The following is a 17,667-nucleotide window of genomic DNA, read 5'->3' as shown; positions in this document are numbered from 1 at the left end:
TATTCTCACTAAAAATGATACGCAGTAGTGTCAGTCTGTTCCAGAAAGCCACACAGTATCTCCTTCTGTGATGCAGCAGAAGTAAAGAGGTAGTGTCTTGATTAATAATCTTGTAAAAACGATACCCTAAGAGCTTTATAAATCAAACAGAAATATTTTGGCAGATCTTAATTTTATTAAGTGAATTGGAAACATGATTAATTTAGTCTTGCTTCTTTATTCACAAGTCAAAAGTGAATCATCCTTGACTTCTGTGAATGTATATATTATGCATAAGCATTCAGCAAATAGTTTGAGTGAACAATTTTTACAGGGATGGCGCTTCATCTCTACAATTGCAGCTGATACAGCAGAAGGAAGGGTTGCCATCCAGAAGGATCTTGAAAGATGGACCCTCATGAACCTAATGAGGTTCAACAAAGCAAAGTGCAAGGTTTTGTACTGCGGTTGAGGTAATCCCAGATATGTATACAAATTGGGAAAATAAATCCTTGAGAGTAGCCTGTCTGAGAAGGAGTTAGGGATCCTGGTTCATGAAAAACCTAAAATGAGCCAGAAGTGTGTACTTGCAGCCTGGAAAGGTCAATGGTATCAGGGGTTTCATCAGAAGAGGGGTCCCTGCAGGGCGAGGGAAGTGAAAGTAGCCCTGCATTCTGCCCTCATGAGGCCCCATCTGCATCCATGTGTGGGGCCAATACAGGAAAGATGAGAAGCTGCTGGAGAGGGTCCAGAGAAGGGCCATGGAGATGGTCAGAGGCTGGAGCATCTCTCCTATGAAGACAGGCTGAGGGAGCTGGACTTGTTCAGCCTGGAGAAGAGAAGAATGTGAGAAGACCTCATTGCAGCTGTCCAATATTTAAAGGGACTTTATAATCATGAAGGAAATAAACTTTTTATATGGGTAAATAGTGATAGAACAAGGGGGAATGGATTTAAACTAAAGGAAGGGAGATTTAGGTTAGATGTAAGGGGCAAATTTTTTACTGAGTGGTAAGGTGCTAGAACATGTTGCCCAGGGAGACTGTGGATGCCCTTTCTCTCAAGGTTTTTAAGGCCAGTTTGGATGGGGCCCTGGGCAGCCTGATCTAATACTTAATCTGTAGGCTGGCAACCCTGCCTTTGGCAGGTGGGGTTGGAACTTATGATCTTCGGAGTCACTTCCAATCCAAGCCATTCTATGGTTCTATGAATTGCTATTTGTTATTCATAATTCCTGGCATGTGATGATCACATTGCTTTTGCTCACTGACTGGACAACTAGAATGTCTCAACAGAAAAAATGATGGGAAGAAAGCCACATTTTTGCTAACAATTGCTAAACTTCTGTAATACATATATCTTTCATACCCAAGTATTTCTAAAAAAAACATACATGGCACAGCTCTAAGAATTGCAGTATAGTAATTTTGAGTAATTAATTTGCTTATATATGCACGAGTCACTATTTTCATTTGAGAAACTGCTTTATTCAAGACTTTGAATAGTATTCAACCATGGTTAGAAAGGTAATTAAATTGTCAGAAGTAATTTAATTTACCACTGTTCGCATTTATATGGAGTAACAAATTTGGAGTTGGTAGAGTCTTCTTCATTTTTGATAGTGTCCCCCCCCAGTTGCTGGAGTACTCAAAGATATTGGTATTTCTCTCTAAAAATATGTTCAGAACAGCTTACAAACTCAATTACCAACTCTGTAATCTTAAGTGAGTTGTTAATGTCAACTGTGTCACTGGTGTTTTTGCAACTGATTTCTGTGGAACTTTCTATGGAGATGCTGCACAGGTAGGTACATAGGAGATGGTGCTTGGTAATTTTAAAAAAGCAACATATTGGAAGGGAACTTTTACATTTTCATGGTGCAGCAATGTACCAAACTCAAAATTTAAGTTTTCTTGGCACGGTTCCTACAGATTAGTTAAGAAAGGATCTGTGCTTCAATATTCAAGATTAGAATGAGTTCCCATTCTATTCTTCTCCGTGCACTAACGCGTGAGAAGGGAACTGTACAAATTCTGTGTAGATGATTTGGTAGAGTAACCTTGAAAATACATATAAAAAAGTGCACTTCCCATTTAACTAGCAGGTTTCATGCTCATGCTTGACTTGTATACAATATAAGATTGATAGGCTATGTTCTTTGCCAGCATAGCTGTAGGTAGACTTCTACTAGTAAAAAAAGTCTTGACTTAGACGTGTTAAATGAAATCAAGAGTTGTCATGCCTTTAAATTATATCCAGAGTGTTGCAGTATTGAAATTCATCAGAGTAATTTTGATTATTTCTACAGTTCCCAAGGAAGTTTACAAACAGGAGGGCCTTGAGGGAGATAATTCCTGCACAAGGCAGGATTATGGGACACAAGGTCAGGCCAAGCTGTTGGCTCAGCAGGAGTACAGTTGGCTGGGAATGGGAAAGGAGTGTGTTCCTTGGTGCCAAGGACAGCAGTTGTACTGTATATCTATCTATATCTATAACTATATATGTATTTATGACATTTTTAACAATAAACTATGAAGAGTAAATGCCTCACCTTTGTGTATTACATCTGGAGAATTTCCTGTAATTAAGTGTCTACTTGAGAATAGATTGCATAGGTCTTGCAGCCACCTTAAACTCTTGAAATTGCATGTACTTGAATATTTTTACATGTGAATAATGATCTAATGTCTGCCTGTTGAGCCTACATTGCCAACAGTGCAACACCATGAAACACTGCAGCAATGAGCCTGAGTTGTAAGCAAGGGTTTCAGGAGAAATGGGTTGGTTAATAAAATTCCCAGCCCATGAATGAAGAAAGAGCAGCAGAATGATGAGCTGGAAGAGAAGTAGGCTTGTAAAACTTGTGGGACATACTGATGTGTCAAGGGAAAGTAGCTAGAGGCAAGACTCATCAGAAACAGTACATAAATATATAACATCTGAGGAAAAACAGGAGTCTATTAGGTACGGGGAGTATCTGGAGTCCTGTTCTTCATCCAGTTCTTGCATTAATGGATGTTGTTCTGTCAAACTAAGAAAAATATTCTTCAAATTGTAAAACACAAAGTGACTTTTTCCCACTCTTGAACAAAGAATGTGTTTACAAATCTCCTCTAAGCACCACACTGAATGTGTTTTCCCTGGAAAGAATTTTTTGACAGGTCACATTATGAATAACATCATTTCCTTCCAGTACAACTTCCTCGATCAAGTAGAATTAAGAAAGTTTGCAGCCTAGCTGGTCTCCATCCAGGGCTAAACTGTGCTTGGGAAAGAAGAAGAATATGAGGTTTATGCAGGGTCTTAACACACTAACATACTTGTATCTGCACCAGTCCTTTGTGCAAGGTGAAACATCCAAGCCCTGTGCACTTTTATCCTTCTGTCTTGTTTCTGGTTTTTTTTTTTTCTTTTTTTTTTTCCCTTTTTCCAAAGGACAAGTTTTGAGTGCCCTGGCAGAGAACCAGCTAACAAATGCTCCGCATTCCCCCCCTCTCAGAAAGATAGTCCTGTTATGTAGGGAGGAAGTGGAGTTGTGAAGGTGAAGTTGTGTATGAGAGAGAAAAACATTCTTCCCAATATATCAGGGTAGAGAGTTCTTGATAAAACTCTCAGCAATAATATATATGCTTTCCTACGTCAGTCTTCTATCCTGACCTCTTGCTGAAGTGAGGAAAGGACTTTCCTTGTCTGGCTTGCACTCCTGTCATCAAGAAACCAATTTCTGCCACCTGGTTTGATGGCTGTTGGCCCAGGACAGATTGTCATTTTCTTCTCCCTACATGTCTCTCTTTCCTCTTTCAATTTTTCTTTGGATCATCTTCCCTTTCCTCATCATCCTTAATTAAAAACATATACATGCACAACAAAAATTCTCTCATTTCTGACACATCATATCTTCCAGACTACACATACATTCTCTGTGTTAATTCCTTAGGGGTTAATAGGTTCACTTGCAATATTTCACTCTCTCTCCTCACACTTGTCTTTCCTACTCTGCCATATGTGTCCTAAAATCTGCCTTCAATTTAGTGCTTGTTAATTTTCCAAATAAAAATGGAGCTCTGAGAGCTTTCTCTTCACAACACCGTGCACTTAAATCATCTGAACACTGGGGAACATGAAGTTCACTTTGCCCATTTTCTCTGCCTGCAGTGATGCAATGGGAAGGCAATTTTGTTCTCATGGATAGTTAGGGCATACTTCACTTAGCTCCAATATGAATCAGATTACGTGCTCAGTTACTGGATTAATTCCCTCTTCTAATTCTGCATGGGATCCAATAGATAGGATGTAGACCAATTCCAGACTTAGAAGGCTTTTGTTGTTGGATCACATTTGGAAAGGCTTGATATATGTCCTCTGGGGGATACAATGGTCCCCCCACATGTAGCAAGGTGGGAGTTGGCCTGGTTTCCCAGGTAACTAGCAAGAGGACAAGAGGTGATGGCCTTAAACTGTGCTGAGGAGGTTCAGGTTAGGAAAAAGTTCTCAGAAAGCATGGTGAGGTATTGGAACAGGCTGCCCAGGGAGGTGGTGCAGTCACTGTCCTTGGAGGTGTTCAAGAACCGTGTGGATGTGGCGCTGAGGGACATGGTCAGTGGGCATGGTGGGGATGGCTGATGGTTGGACTAGGGGAACTTAGTGGTTTTCCCAACCTTAATGACTCTGTGGTTCTTTGTCAAAATCTACTATAGTGTAGGGTTTTTATGTGCAGTAGATTAAGATTATAAAAACGTTGACTTGTAAGCCACTGATGTCAATTCTGTTTTTATTTCCCTCTGTGTTAAGAGTTATAACAAAAATATATGTAGGTTTTCATGGACTGTAACTTCTGGGGGCAAACTGAATACAACCTTATAGCACTCCTAGCTTAATGTCTAGTTTCTTCTTTGTATATTTTTACCTTTACAGTGTAAAAAGCGATCAACTGTGGTAGCTATATCTAGCACACAACACTTAAACATTCACCTGCTAGAATGTGCTTATTTTCTGGTTTGTCCATGACAAGGAATACATCCAGATATAACATAAAGTGTTTCTATGAAAGAACAGAAGACATATAATAATAAAATCAGCTGTAAGAATAAAGAATCACATAAAGCTACTTTAATGAATCACATTTGAAAAAAAAATATTTTTTGTTTTTAATGAAATCCAAGTTATCCAATCTAATCCACCCTCTTTGGGTGCACTCTGGCATATTTTATCAATATGGTCAATCAGATAAATTCTGGGATGTTTAAGTATGATATATCAACACTATTTGTTCTCTGATTGATAGAGGTAATGACCAGTTTCCTGTAAATCATACAAAAAATATGCGCCATAAGTGTGTGGATGTAAATCATGTAATATCTCCCAATTCAATTCACTTTTCTGACCTTTTTTTCTTAAAATTTTAATTTTTTAAAAAAATTATTTTAGTTTTTTTATTTAATGGAATTGCAGTACAACACTGTTCTTCGATTGCAGGGCATCACTAAATGAGATGGTCTGGCTATAGTTTTTGTTAGCTAATGGCCTTGAGAAGAACATTGCCACTGAAGGCAGTGAGAATTTACTGCATCAATGAGGACTGAGTCACCATTGCTTTCTTTCAGATAGAACAGAGGACAGAAAAACATTTTTTCCTGATGAAGTCAGACCACTAAGGTATTTCTATATAGTTAGTTACAAAGTCTCATTGGTCTACAGGTTCTATTCTGAACTACCTGCAAGCCAAATCCATGACATACATAAGCCCAAACTTGAGCACAGGCATTAAGCTTGACTGAGGAATAAAATACAGAATTTCGTGCTCAACTTTGTGCTGATTTGGTTAGAGAGCTTTTAGGATGCTAGTGGTTCTAAGCCAGCTGGTTCAGAGCATGGCTGGAGTTACCGACCCATTATCTTCATTTCATGAAGTAGAGATGCTCTTCTTCAACGAGAAAACCTAAAGGGAGTCTGCATTGCTGAGGTGTGAGGGTTGTTTTTTAAAAATCTTTCTGGTACTGAAAACTGAAAAGAGATCTTTGTATATATTCAAGCAGCAAGAATAAGGAAAGTTGTGAGTCTCTTGTTTTAACGTCAATTTAAACAAGCTGAAATCTTGGCCTGTAAATGATTAATTCAAATTACAAAAGTAAACAGGGGAGGAAGTTGGTGAAAACTGATGTTATTTATGGAAGGGCATCCTTAAAACCGTGTTGCAGTGGGAAGTTGGAGACACAAGCATCTGCTATGTGGATAAATTTAGTTATAAAACCTGGTTCCCTTATAGACAGTGGAGCATACCTATTGAATCTGGGACTTAGCTCACTTGCTTTCCATGGAGAATTTTTGTCTTGTTTGAGCAGAACTGGAATTTTGACAGAGATGTTTGATTGGAATAAATGGAGCATTCCTATCAAATGCAGGTAACTAATGAATCCATGGGTAAGCTCCATTAATTTCAATACAGTGCTAAATGTGCTAAATGTTATGAGAAAGAGGTTGTTGCATACGTGCACTTAGCAATTTTCTTAATGATAAGTTCTAGCTGATTTTAAGTTCTATCATTTTATATTCCATAAGGACTGTGAATGAGCAATATTTCTGAATATAGGAAGGTAAATGAACATTTATTCTGTGACATAAAAAACAGGAAAATTATCTGAAATAACTTTTTTGGTAGGATTTCCCATTTAAAAAGAGTTTCAGCTACTGCCTTCATTTCCAGATAAACTGTTTCAGCCCAGAGAAAATCTGTACCAATTCTCAACACAGAACAAATTTTGCTCATATAATAATCCCGTTTTCTGTCCCCCCAGATAAGATTTATGGTATACACAAAACCTGGTAGCAATAAACAGCTCAAACAACAATGGCACGAACAGGATGGTATAATTCACAGTCTTATTTTGCAATGCATGATTTCCCATATATTTATAGACAAAGCTGATATTGCAAGAAGAAGCACTAATATAAAATTCACTTATTTACTAAATTCATCAGTGGTAGAGTCTTTCAGTTCATGCAGTTTTAGGAAGTGTAACTTTCAACATAGACAAGCAGCCAAGAAGGTATGTCTGTGAGATAAAACAGGCCATTCGCCCTCATCTTAGCATCCTTTTGAGAAATACCATTGAATGAATTGCACAGCATTTCATATTTAATTCCATTTATATACATTTAAAGAAAGTATTTTGTCCGTTCCATCTTTCTGCATACTTTCCTACATCCCATCTCTGCCTTTCTGAACTTCCTGTGTAGACTTTGATCAATGTAGCCTCTTGATAGAAAATTGAATCCTGCTGCAGGTTTTACAGTAAAGGTACATAAGTGCAAATCAGGTAACTTTTCTTGACCTGCCACTCAGTCTTCTCGGATGCCTTCTTGAGCTGTGGAGGGGCAAACCATGCACAGTATTCCAGCTGCTACCTTACTAGCACTGAGTAGAGATTTATATTAACTTTTCTTGATCTGTTGGCCATATGTTTAATGTAGTCAATTTTATTTTATCTGTGATCAGAGTATGCTATTGGCTCGTTTTCAACTTGGCACCTTCCCCTCCAAGTTCTTTTCAGCAAGGCAAAAATGTCTACAAAGATATATATATCTCTGTTGAGAAAGCAGGAAAAACACAGTTTTTAAAAACAGAAAAACATTCTTCTTCTTCTCTTGTTTAAAAAAAAAAAAAAAAGGAATAATAATAATACATATCTAAAATGTTGAGTATGTGGTTAGAAAGAGTGATTATAGTGAAAGAAGGAAAAAAACAGAATCTGTTGCAAGGTATCTCCAGGTGAAGCAGAATCTCTAAATTTGAGTAAATCCTAAATTCTATAACTGGCAATAATTTATTTGCCCTAAAATACAAAATTAGAAGCTTTTTGAGAATATTTTCACAAAAAATTGAAATACAAAGTTAGAACTGCTAAGAGAGTGTTATCATCACTCATACACAGGCTTCTATATCTGTCTACATATTGTCACAATACTAATAGAGCACGCAAGATAAACATTTTTTTTTATTAGTTATAAGCAAAAGGTTGTGTTTTTGATTTTTTTTTTTTTAAATAATCCTCCATGGGATGCCATTTATGCATGAATCTTTTTGCTGAAAAGAAATTGTAAAAAAACCTATAAACAGAAAATGAGGTTCTAGTGATATAAGTGAAATTTTGCCATTAGCCATTAGATGATAAGTAGGCAGATTGGACAGATATTTCTTGAAATCCTACATAGTATGCAGAACATGCTTTCATTGTGCTTCCTGGCAGAATATGAAAATATGCCTTATTTGGAAACGTAATGATCAGTTCTGTTAAATCATGTTCAATCAGCTTATATAATAACACCTATATTTTGTTATTCATTTCAGATTTCAGAGACCTATGCCTTCCTACCGAGAGAAGCGGTGACACGATTTCTAATGAGTTGCTCAGAGTGCCAGAAAAGAATGCATTTAAACCCAGATGGAGCAGATCATAAAGGTAGTTTTAGTGTCAAACAGTGAGATGTAAAGTAATTTTATTTCTAATACCATTTATATTTTCCTTGCTTAAGTGAAGGTTCATAAAAATTTAGACTGGAACAGTTCAATAAGTCAGATAATCTCATTTACTTAAGCTGGAAGGTAGTGAATCTTCTGCTTTTGCTTAAGGATGGAGTGTAATACCATATGCACCCCTGACAGAAAAAATGATTTTATCTGGAGGAAATCGTTTATTTTGCAATGGAAATGTTTATATGAAGGCTTAAACATAAGGAATAGATAGGATGCATGTGTTGTAGTCATTTGGGATAGAAGAACTCATCACTTTTCAGGTTTCGAATTTGATTTTCATTTTTCTTTAGGAGATTTCCATCTGCACAGCCTACAAGCAATTGAAAATGCCAAAGTTAGAACTGAATGACATAACTGTCTGCCTTTGACTGCAAAGTAGGCTGAAGTAGCCTCCACAACTAACATATAATGCATAATAAATATTTTTATTACAGATAATGGGAAACCACCAACACTGGTGACCAGTATGATTGATTACAATATGCCAATTACTATGGCCTATATGAAACACATGAAGCTACAGCTACTAAATTCACAGCAAGATGAGGTACAAACTGAAATCTTTTAAGTTTGTTTTTCTTTTCTCATGTATTCTTTGATGCTTGTCTTTGTGGTAGCCAAGAAACAGAACTGAAAGTTGATGTCGATGTCATCTTTATAATTTGCTACAGTAGTGATGGATATCAAACCAAGACTGTGTGCAAGTAATCAGTAATCAGAGAGAAAATGTCACGACTTAATGCCCTTCCATGGTAATATGCTGTACTGCTTCAAAGAACCTGAGGGTGCCCTTTCAATGACCAGAAAGGATGAGGGAGGCTGCTGAGTATAGCCTTAGCGTTATGTTCAGGAGTGACTTTCATTGTTTACTTCTTGAAAGCAATACAAAATTACAGTTGAAATGAATGCCATGATGCTCTCCAGGTTAGTAGCCAGATACAATATATTTTGGTGGGAAGCCCTAGCCACATCAGGTCCAATCTTTAAGGCAAAAAGCTTGCTTTATTGATAAATAAGAGTAGAGTTTTCTCATGAAACTTCAAATAAAATAGAAGGGAAAAAGAAAAAAGTAGGCTATTAAGTTTCTTCAGGGAGAACTTAAGTCAAATTGCAGTTATTTTATTTCAAAATAATTTCTGTGATTTATTCCGATTTTTCTCGAATCTTAAGAAGTACTTCATCAATTGGAGGTCAGCTATCACGTTATTTGTAATAAACTCATTTTGCTACAAATGTGTTCATTTACCATTTGAGCTGCCAAATATTTAGAAGCCCCGCCACGTGCCAGCCAAAAAGCAACCCTACATGCTGTGTCCTTCTGCCTGACTACAAGATTGTTTTTAGTAAAGAAAATAACCAAAAACAACCTTAGCAGCTGGATTATGTCAGAGACTCCGACTGACTCTTGACTTCTGTGGAGTCAGCTAGGTTTTGTTTCATAATAGGTAGATAATGGCTACTGGTGGAGATGTATGAATTATTCAGTGTCCCATAGACTGGGAATCTTTGTTTCACTTTTGCCTGTTTTATTTATTTATTTTTATTTTTAAATTTTATTGTGAAGGGTAGAGATCACTTACTGAGTTCTTCACTCACAAATATAGCCTAGTCTTCTTTCCCTACTATGGAGTCTCCCTTCTGTGTGCTGCCCCTTTACAGGAATCTGACAGCAGGATTCCAAGCAGCAGGAGGTAAGAGGCTTTATCCCTGTAGTAGCCTTAGGGGTTGAAGGACTCTTTGGTTTCCCCACTTCCCCTCTTTGACAGTTACTCATCCCACAGTAGGGTCAGGCACTCATGATGGATCAGGGCGATCTGCCACAGTGCCTCTATAGCCCAAATGTTTTGGTATAGTCCTTCTGGCCTGATGACTGATATTTAAACTGTTTTTTCATCTAGATGAACCAGTGACAAAGATACAGGGGCAGCAGGAAGCAGCATTGCTTGGTATCTCCCTGCTTGGCTCAGTTTTGTAGCTCTGATCTCACTGTGTATGAAATATTTGCAGTACTGTTTTAATGAAGAGAAAAGTAGTTTTTAATACATTTTAGTCATGTTATATTTTCCTGGAAACAAAGGAAGTCCTCAAGATAATAATTTATGTCCTTTCTCAAAGCAGTTTTGCTAAGAATTTATTTTTTGCTCTGGACTATGCATTTGTTACACTGAGAAAGAAGTGGTAGTGAAAATATTATGTTGCAAAGCAGAAAGAATTCATGCACTTGAAATTGTGCTTGGGTTTGTAGGAAGGCTCTGTTTCCAAGGTTTCATCAGTCACATCTCTGTTCTTACGGTGGGGGCGGAATTGAGACTGGAGTGAACTTAGATGCCACAACGAGCCAGCACAGCAATTGAAAGTCTCCCAATTCTCTCATTCTCAATTCATCATTTTTCATCTGAGGCCATCAACAAAAGGGAAACAGGCTTAATCTAAAAGGAGAATTCATCTACGTGTGGGAATTTACAGAGGTGCTGCAACTGGTACAAAGAGGCCAGTGGCCACCAGTTCTGCTCCCCACACCTGCCTGTACAAAAAGTTCTGCACAGTTCATAGAGTGAGGTGGAGATATTCTACACACTGCCATAGGCAAACAGGCTGCCTATGTGTGGTGTTGTTTTATACCTATTCAAGTATCAGTTGCCTGATTGGCAGCCCACATATATAGCCCAACCTCAGAATTAGAAAATGAAAGCCACTGCTTGCTGACTCCTGCAGGGACAAATGAGAAATACCACTGTGCTTCAACAGAGTCACAGTGTTCCAGAAGGTCTGGAGAAATTTGTGTCCTGATCTCGCTCTTTGAGAAAGCAGCACACATTTCTGCTAAATCCCAGCACCAGATCACAGTGTATCTTGACCCCGCCTGTCTGGAGCACGAGCTTGGTGGCCACCAGCTTTGCACAGCTCTCATGTTCCTGATATTTACTGTGCTGTAGCTGAGGTGTTTCCTTCCCCATCCAGGCAAGGTAAAAAAGTGCCCACAAGAGAATCCCTCTCTTTTCCATTCTTTTTTTTTTTTTAATTAGAACTTTAGAAACAAGCTATGTTTGTTTCAATACTTGACATTGTCCTGGAGTGATAGTGCAGAGCAGTATCACCTTGCATATTGTCCCTCTCTTACTCTTGGATGGCATTTGGCAGTGCCATCCTCTTTCAACAAGAGATGCAACTGCAGGAAATTTTGCTTCCAAAAATGAGAGAAATGCCCACACAAGCTGGAAATGACACTAAGATGCACAAGATGAACTGACTTAAGGTCCAAGTGCTTAGACAGAAGAAAGCAACTATATTAGCATCTGTAGAAACCAGTTCACAGTAAATGCACAATAAAAAAAGTTGTTGTAAATGTTGCCATTTTTTTAGGTCACTTCTGATAAGCAGCCCAAATAAAAATAGTCTGAGTTCTGCCAGATAGTTTTGTTTTAATTAAACAACAACAACCAAGCAAATAATAATAATAATAAAAACATATAAATTGGAAAAGTATTTTAATCCTCAGTGGACACTATTTTTTCTATATGTTCTTTAAATGGCTTTTATTCACAATAGGAGCCATTATTTCAGAAAAGTTGTTATTGAAAATACATTGCCATAGGTTTCTGAATTGCCACTGCAGCTTTCAGAACAAGACTCATGAGAGCTAAATTTTTAATCTGTGAGTGGATGCAGTGGGACTGAAATGAGTGAAGTTAAAAGTACTATATACACGTTAACCCTGCATATAAACATATTCTGTACTAGGTCTCAAACAGTTTTGTAACGGGACTTTCTGATTGGGACTTTTTGCACGCTTGTATCATTCCTAGTAGAGATTTTGTAATTGGACTTGATAGATAAATCATATAAAAGATATGTGAGGTAGAATAAATTTCAAGTGATTCCCATGTGATTGTATTACTTCAGTTCTCCACTGACTTTTGAGTCATTTGAGCATGATAAACAGTCTTCAAAATTTTCACGGATGCTTCCTTAAACATAATAGTGGTGTAGGGGCGAAGTTGTATTGAGGGAACTTGGTTGTGGATTCTTCTTAGATCATTTGGAAATGTTTTACTGTAAGTGAAAATCACAGGGTTACCTGCCTTGCCTGGTAAAAATAGGGAATTCAGGTACAGACTATGGAGAACACTCCTCAACCATGTTTTGAGTAACAAGGACTTTGCGTGGGGTCTCCAGTTACAACCCTATTTTACAAAATGCTATGGAAACAGTTACGAGTGTGGTAATGGAGTGTCGTCATAGTTGATCAAATTGCATTTGTCAGACTAACATATCACATAAGTGCTGCATGTTCTTTGCTCTTCTTTATGTGCTCTGCTTGTTTGCTTATGTACACAAGCATTAGCATGAATATATTCCATGCCAGGGACAAAGGAAATGGAGTGAGCCTCACATGCAATTTGAACAGCATCCAGCATTTTCTGACATGTCTCTGAAACTTTCAAATTATAGGATGAAAGCTCTATAGAAAGTGATGAGTTTGATATGAGTGACTCTACGAGGATGTCAGCTGTGAACTCTGACCTCAGCTCAAATCTTGAAGAAAGAATGCAAAGTCCTCAGAATCTCCAGGGCCAGCAGGATGGTAAGGCTCTCCTTTCATACAGAAAATGTGCTATTGTCTTGTCTCCTTCCCGTTCTGTGCTTTCATTTAGTACCTGCTGTGTCCTTCACTTTATAGTGTGTTTCATTAGGTAATTTGAACTATATGTTCCCTTTGTCTCAGCATGAAGAGAATTAAGTTGGTTGGTTTTTTTTCCTTTCTTTCTTTTTTTTTTCTTTTTTTTTTTTTTTTTCCCAAGTTAATTTATTTGTTGCTTAGGCAACAGGTGAGTGGTTAGACCACTGTTTAGTATTATTTTACTATTTTTATTTACCAAGTGTGATTCTATACAGACATAAAAGGAAATGAAACTGAAACCTTTCCAGGGCAATCCAGAGGCTGAGAAAGTTGTTTTTGCTGGTTGAAATGGGGAAGAAAGAAGAAGGATATAAGAGAAGTTTGAAAGCTAGGAGCTGGGTGTGTTATTCAGAGAAAAGAGTATAAAAGACAAGTTCCAACAGGGAAACAGATGTGCAGAAAATAAAACCAACAGCATTATAAATCTGAATGTTAATATTTCTAGTTTAGTTGTAACATAAAGCTAATTAGTTGGTGAAAGAGAGAAGTTTTATTTTGTGCAAAAGGTGAACAGAGGTGTGTTTTTTTACTCTTTGTTGCCTGGTTTGGACTCAGATTTCTCTTTGGTTTGGAGTTCACACAGAGCTTGTCCTGTAAAGACTGTTACAGTGATTCATCAGTGGCACGGGAGGGAGTAATACCCAAAGTGCAGATCTGTTCTATTGCTATTAAATATAACATGATATTCTGTACTTGTTATGCCATAGTTTCCTAAATATGTGTGTCAACTTAGAAATGCTTACATTTCTCGGACAAGAAGTATGTGGAATTTGACAGTTAAGTTGGATTTTTTCCACTTAAAGCATCATCATCAGTTGTTAGCTTGTAAGTTCTGTGGGTAAGAACGCGTGTGTTGCATTGAGGCTGACAGGATCTGGTCAAGGGCAGGAACTTCTGCTATGTCACTTTCTAGACAAAAAAAAATATTGAGAAGTTTATGATAATTTCCTGTGCCAGATTTTAACCACAGCCACTTTTTCTCTTGGTGTCTTTAAATTATCACAAAATGTGTGCAAGTATGTTGACTAAAGGAGCAGCACTCCAGGACTAGGGGAAGATAATTCACTTTGCTGTTGGAGTCTGACATACTACTGCTAAGTTAGAGTTTTCAAAGATACTTTGGAAACTGTTGAGTTTATGTGTCTGGCTTTGGGTGAAAAACTGTTTTAGAGGTTACTGTTTACATAAATAATATGTTTTCATATGAAATATTTCTTAATAGGTAATTAAGTGCATGTACACGTATGTACATGAGGTAGAAATTACAGTGCAACAACCTATGGAGAAATGCCTGTCACACAGGTGTTAATGCATTCTTCAACAAGAGTCATGCAGTACATCTGATCATAGCAGAACATATGTACGAATGATAAAATGCTGAAAATCTGTCACTTTCCATTTAATACCTGTGGCAAACAAATGCACTGTGATTTGATCTACAGGTAGTGTGATCGTACAGAATTGCATCAAATCTCTCTGCTTTTTTCCTCTTTTCCCAAATGGCGCTTTCTCACCTTCCTAAAGCAATCCTATTTATTTTGCTGTTTCTTCTGACTAAAACATTTTCTGATAAAGAAATTTGGAATAACACCTCTTCCTGCCATGGTTTTCCGGTCTTTGATGCCACCAAGTTGCAAACCTGAGTGACGGTGGTTGTAGCAGAACTGTGTTTCAAGATAGGCAAGAAGAAGCTGAAGGAGAAACTGAAAGAAATTGTGGGAAGGAGAGGAAAAAGGAAAAATAGCAGAGGGCAGGAAGAGAAGAAGATTAGAAGAAATCAGTGAACACTGGAACATAGGGAAGGAAACGGTACTGGAAGGAGGGAAGACAAAGGGGAAAAGTCAATGTAGTAGCAGTGTTCTTTTTGCTGTCACAGTTTTTACTGAAAATTTCCCAAATGTACACAATTACGGTGCATGCTCACAGAAGTTAGGACTTAAGTGCATATGCGTGTGTATAAAGTGATTCCTCTCCCTTTCCCTCAAGCTATTTTATATGTCTGTGAGAGTTTACGTCAGCCACCAGATTAAGTCTGCCTGTAAAGACACCTGGTGTCTGGTTTATCTGAAACACGTTTGCTGCATTCTGGCAGGTGGAAGTTTACCGCTGTGTGTGACTTTCTGTGCATACAAGGCTAGGAATGGTCCCTGTGGTGGAACAGGAGAGCACACATCTTTTGCTGCCACAAGTGTGCTCTCACTGGGGTAACGGTCTGCTAATGGGAATCACTGCTGCCTTGGGTTGGATTAAGGACAGATCATCAGTGGCCAGAGGTTGCACATGCTGTCACTGTGTGTTTACATGGCCTTTCATCTAACATGGCCTAAGAATATTTTGGGATATCTATCATTCTCTTCCTGTGGATTTCAACTGATTAATGGTATGATATACACGGAGTTGGTGTACTCTAGGGGAATGCATAGTGGGCCTGACCATGCCACTGGGGTTTAAAAGAAGATACCCTCTCCAGGTCAGTTATCAGAGCACAGCAGCATGCTGACACTATAAACACGAAAGAAAACAAGGTGTTTACATACCTTCTTATCTGGGGCTATATCTGCACCATATTCAATCAGGTATTTGGAAATCCACTGCAGAGCTCATACTAGAAAATTTGACCTCCGATTTCTCAACAATGTCTAGTCTAGTACACTGTGTTCTTTTTCTCATGGTTAGGTCATTTTAACCTAAGTAGAATAAAGGCAATTACAAGAGCCACCCACATTATGGGCTGAAAGTGATAGACTTCTGCATCCAGAAATATCATGGTCAGCAGGAAGACTGCTGAGAGAAGATACAGAAGGGGAAAGTGTGTATTTGCTTGTAACAGATTGGGTGTTGCACTAAAAATGGGTGTAGGTACTGCATAAAAATCCTGAGCTCTGCAAACGTGCCAAAGCTTTGTGAGATTCACTGTATAAAGAATAGTAGATTAAAAGTGAATGAAAAAAATTAAAAATAGGGAGAGCTAATATATTTTGCACATAATAGTGAATACACAACAATACTGTGAAAGAGAATTCCCACTTCAAGTTGGCCTTTGAATGCTTTTAAACAACAGAACCCTGAGTCACACCTGCTAGTGGATGGCTGAAAATAGCATCCTGAGCACCTGCAGGGCTGCTGCAACTGTGGGGGAGGAGTTGGAAAAGAGCTGCTGCTCTTCCCTGGGGAGTTGGAGAAGGAAAGCAGCTCTAATTTGCAATTGGTTCGTTCCCCAGCTGCGAGTAGGGTAGGGCTATCTGGTTACCAGTCCCCGGGATCTGCTTTCCCTAGCAGCCAGCTGGTTTATATGGCTGAAAATTGCTGAAGTGTGCCTTTCTCTTTTGCACTTGCTCCCTTAGTTGCTCCTATTTTCTTATTCACCTATTCTGGTTGTCTTCTCTTCACTTTGTTTCCCTATAACATGCTATGTCTTTTTTGTCCTAAGTTTGTTCTTAGGGTGAGTGCTGCATTCTGGCTATCTGCAGGCAAAGCTTCATCTTGAGGGATGGCTTTAATTCTGCTTTTTCCTAATAATGCTCTAGAAATGCTCTTGGATGTGGCTGGATCAAAACGTTTTTGCTCCTGTTCAAGAGTGTGGGCAGCAGACAGGATTTGGCAACTGAATCTGAAATAAAGGAGCTTGTTTTGGTTTTGTTTTTTATTTTTTTTATTTTATTAGGAGCTCTGCGCTTGAACCTTAAAAAAAATTATTTATTTATTTATTTATTTTGGTAGAGAACATGTACAACTAGAAGTAATAAGGAGCAAATGTTATGCTTTATGCTATGAGCCACTGAATATAGCACTGAATATAGTATGAGTCTATTTGACTATAACTTAGTGCAAGATGGAGAATCCTTCTATTTACAGTATCTTTAATTCTACTGAAGTGCAGCAAAGCATTTTAATGCTTTCGTTTGGATTTGAGTGGAGGGTTTCTCTTTAATACAGTTAGTTGAAAACGATGCAGTTGGATAAATACTTCTAAACATATAGAGCTCCCCCTCACAGGCACTGTATAGAGACTGTGCTTGTAGGAGATTGCTATAGCAAAATGTTATGATTCAGTATTTGACAGGAATTTTACTGTGATCTTAGATGAGGAAATTAGGAATAAGCTTTTCCCAGTTGTCAATGTGGTGTAATAGTACTGTAATGTGATGGACAACTGCATTCAGGTAGTTTGTGGTCATTTGGATCATGCTGATGCTCTTTCCCCAGCATGTTCACATTGCCAGGCTTTCCACAGTACGTGTTTAAGAGATGTGGTTGTTGGCATTAACCATTTCCTCCACACAAATGGTGTTTGTGACAGATGGAGGTATTTATCATTTAAATACCGTTTTGTACATCGAAGTTGTAATCTTTAATTAACAGCTTCACCTGAATTAATATTAACTGATTCAGTTGTTAAAACTCCGTCTGTGCAGGGTGGAGTTTGCTGGACCCCACACCTGCCATTGTTTTGTTCTCTCTGAAATGAGCCCTA

General features: G+C 38.0%; 1 protein-coding gene across 4 annotated transcripts in view; it reads left to right on the top strand.

Annotated features, from left to right (window-relative positions):
• Positions 1-17,667, top strand: part of NOL4 (nucleolar protein 4) — a 186,038-nt gene that overhangs the window by 36,483 nt on the left and 131,888 nt on the right. For all 4 annotated transcript variants that reach the window (XM_052704404.1, XM_052704402.1, XM_052704405.1 and 1 more), the window contains exons 3-5: positions 8,327-8,438; positions 8,947-9,059; positions 12,965-13,097. In XM_052704404.1, the coding sequence (XP_052560364.1) occupies positions 8,327-8,438; positions 8,947-9,059; positions 12,965-13,097 (358 nt within the window). The remainder of the gene's footprint in view (positions 1-8,326; positions 8,439-8,946; positions 9,060-12,964; positions 13,098-17,667) is intronic.

The sequence above is a fragment of the Tympanuchus pallidicinctus genome, unplaced genomic scaffold, assembly GCF_026119805.1.
Source record: "Tympanuchus pallidicinctus isolate F22 unplaced genomic scaffold, pur_lepc_1.0 scaffold5, whole genome shotgun sequence".
Lineage (NCBI taxonomy): Eukaryota > Metazoa > Chordata > Aves > Galliformes > Phasianidae > Tympanuchus > Tympanuchus pallidicinctus.
This window is presented reverse-complemented; position numbering and strand designations above follow the sequence as displayed.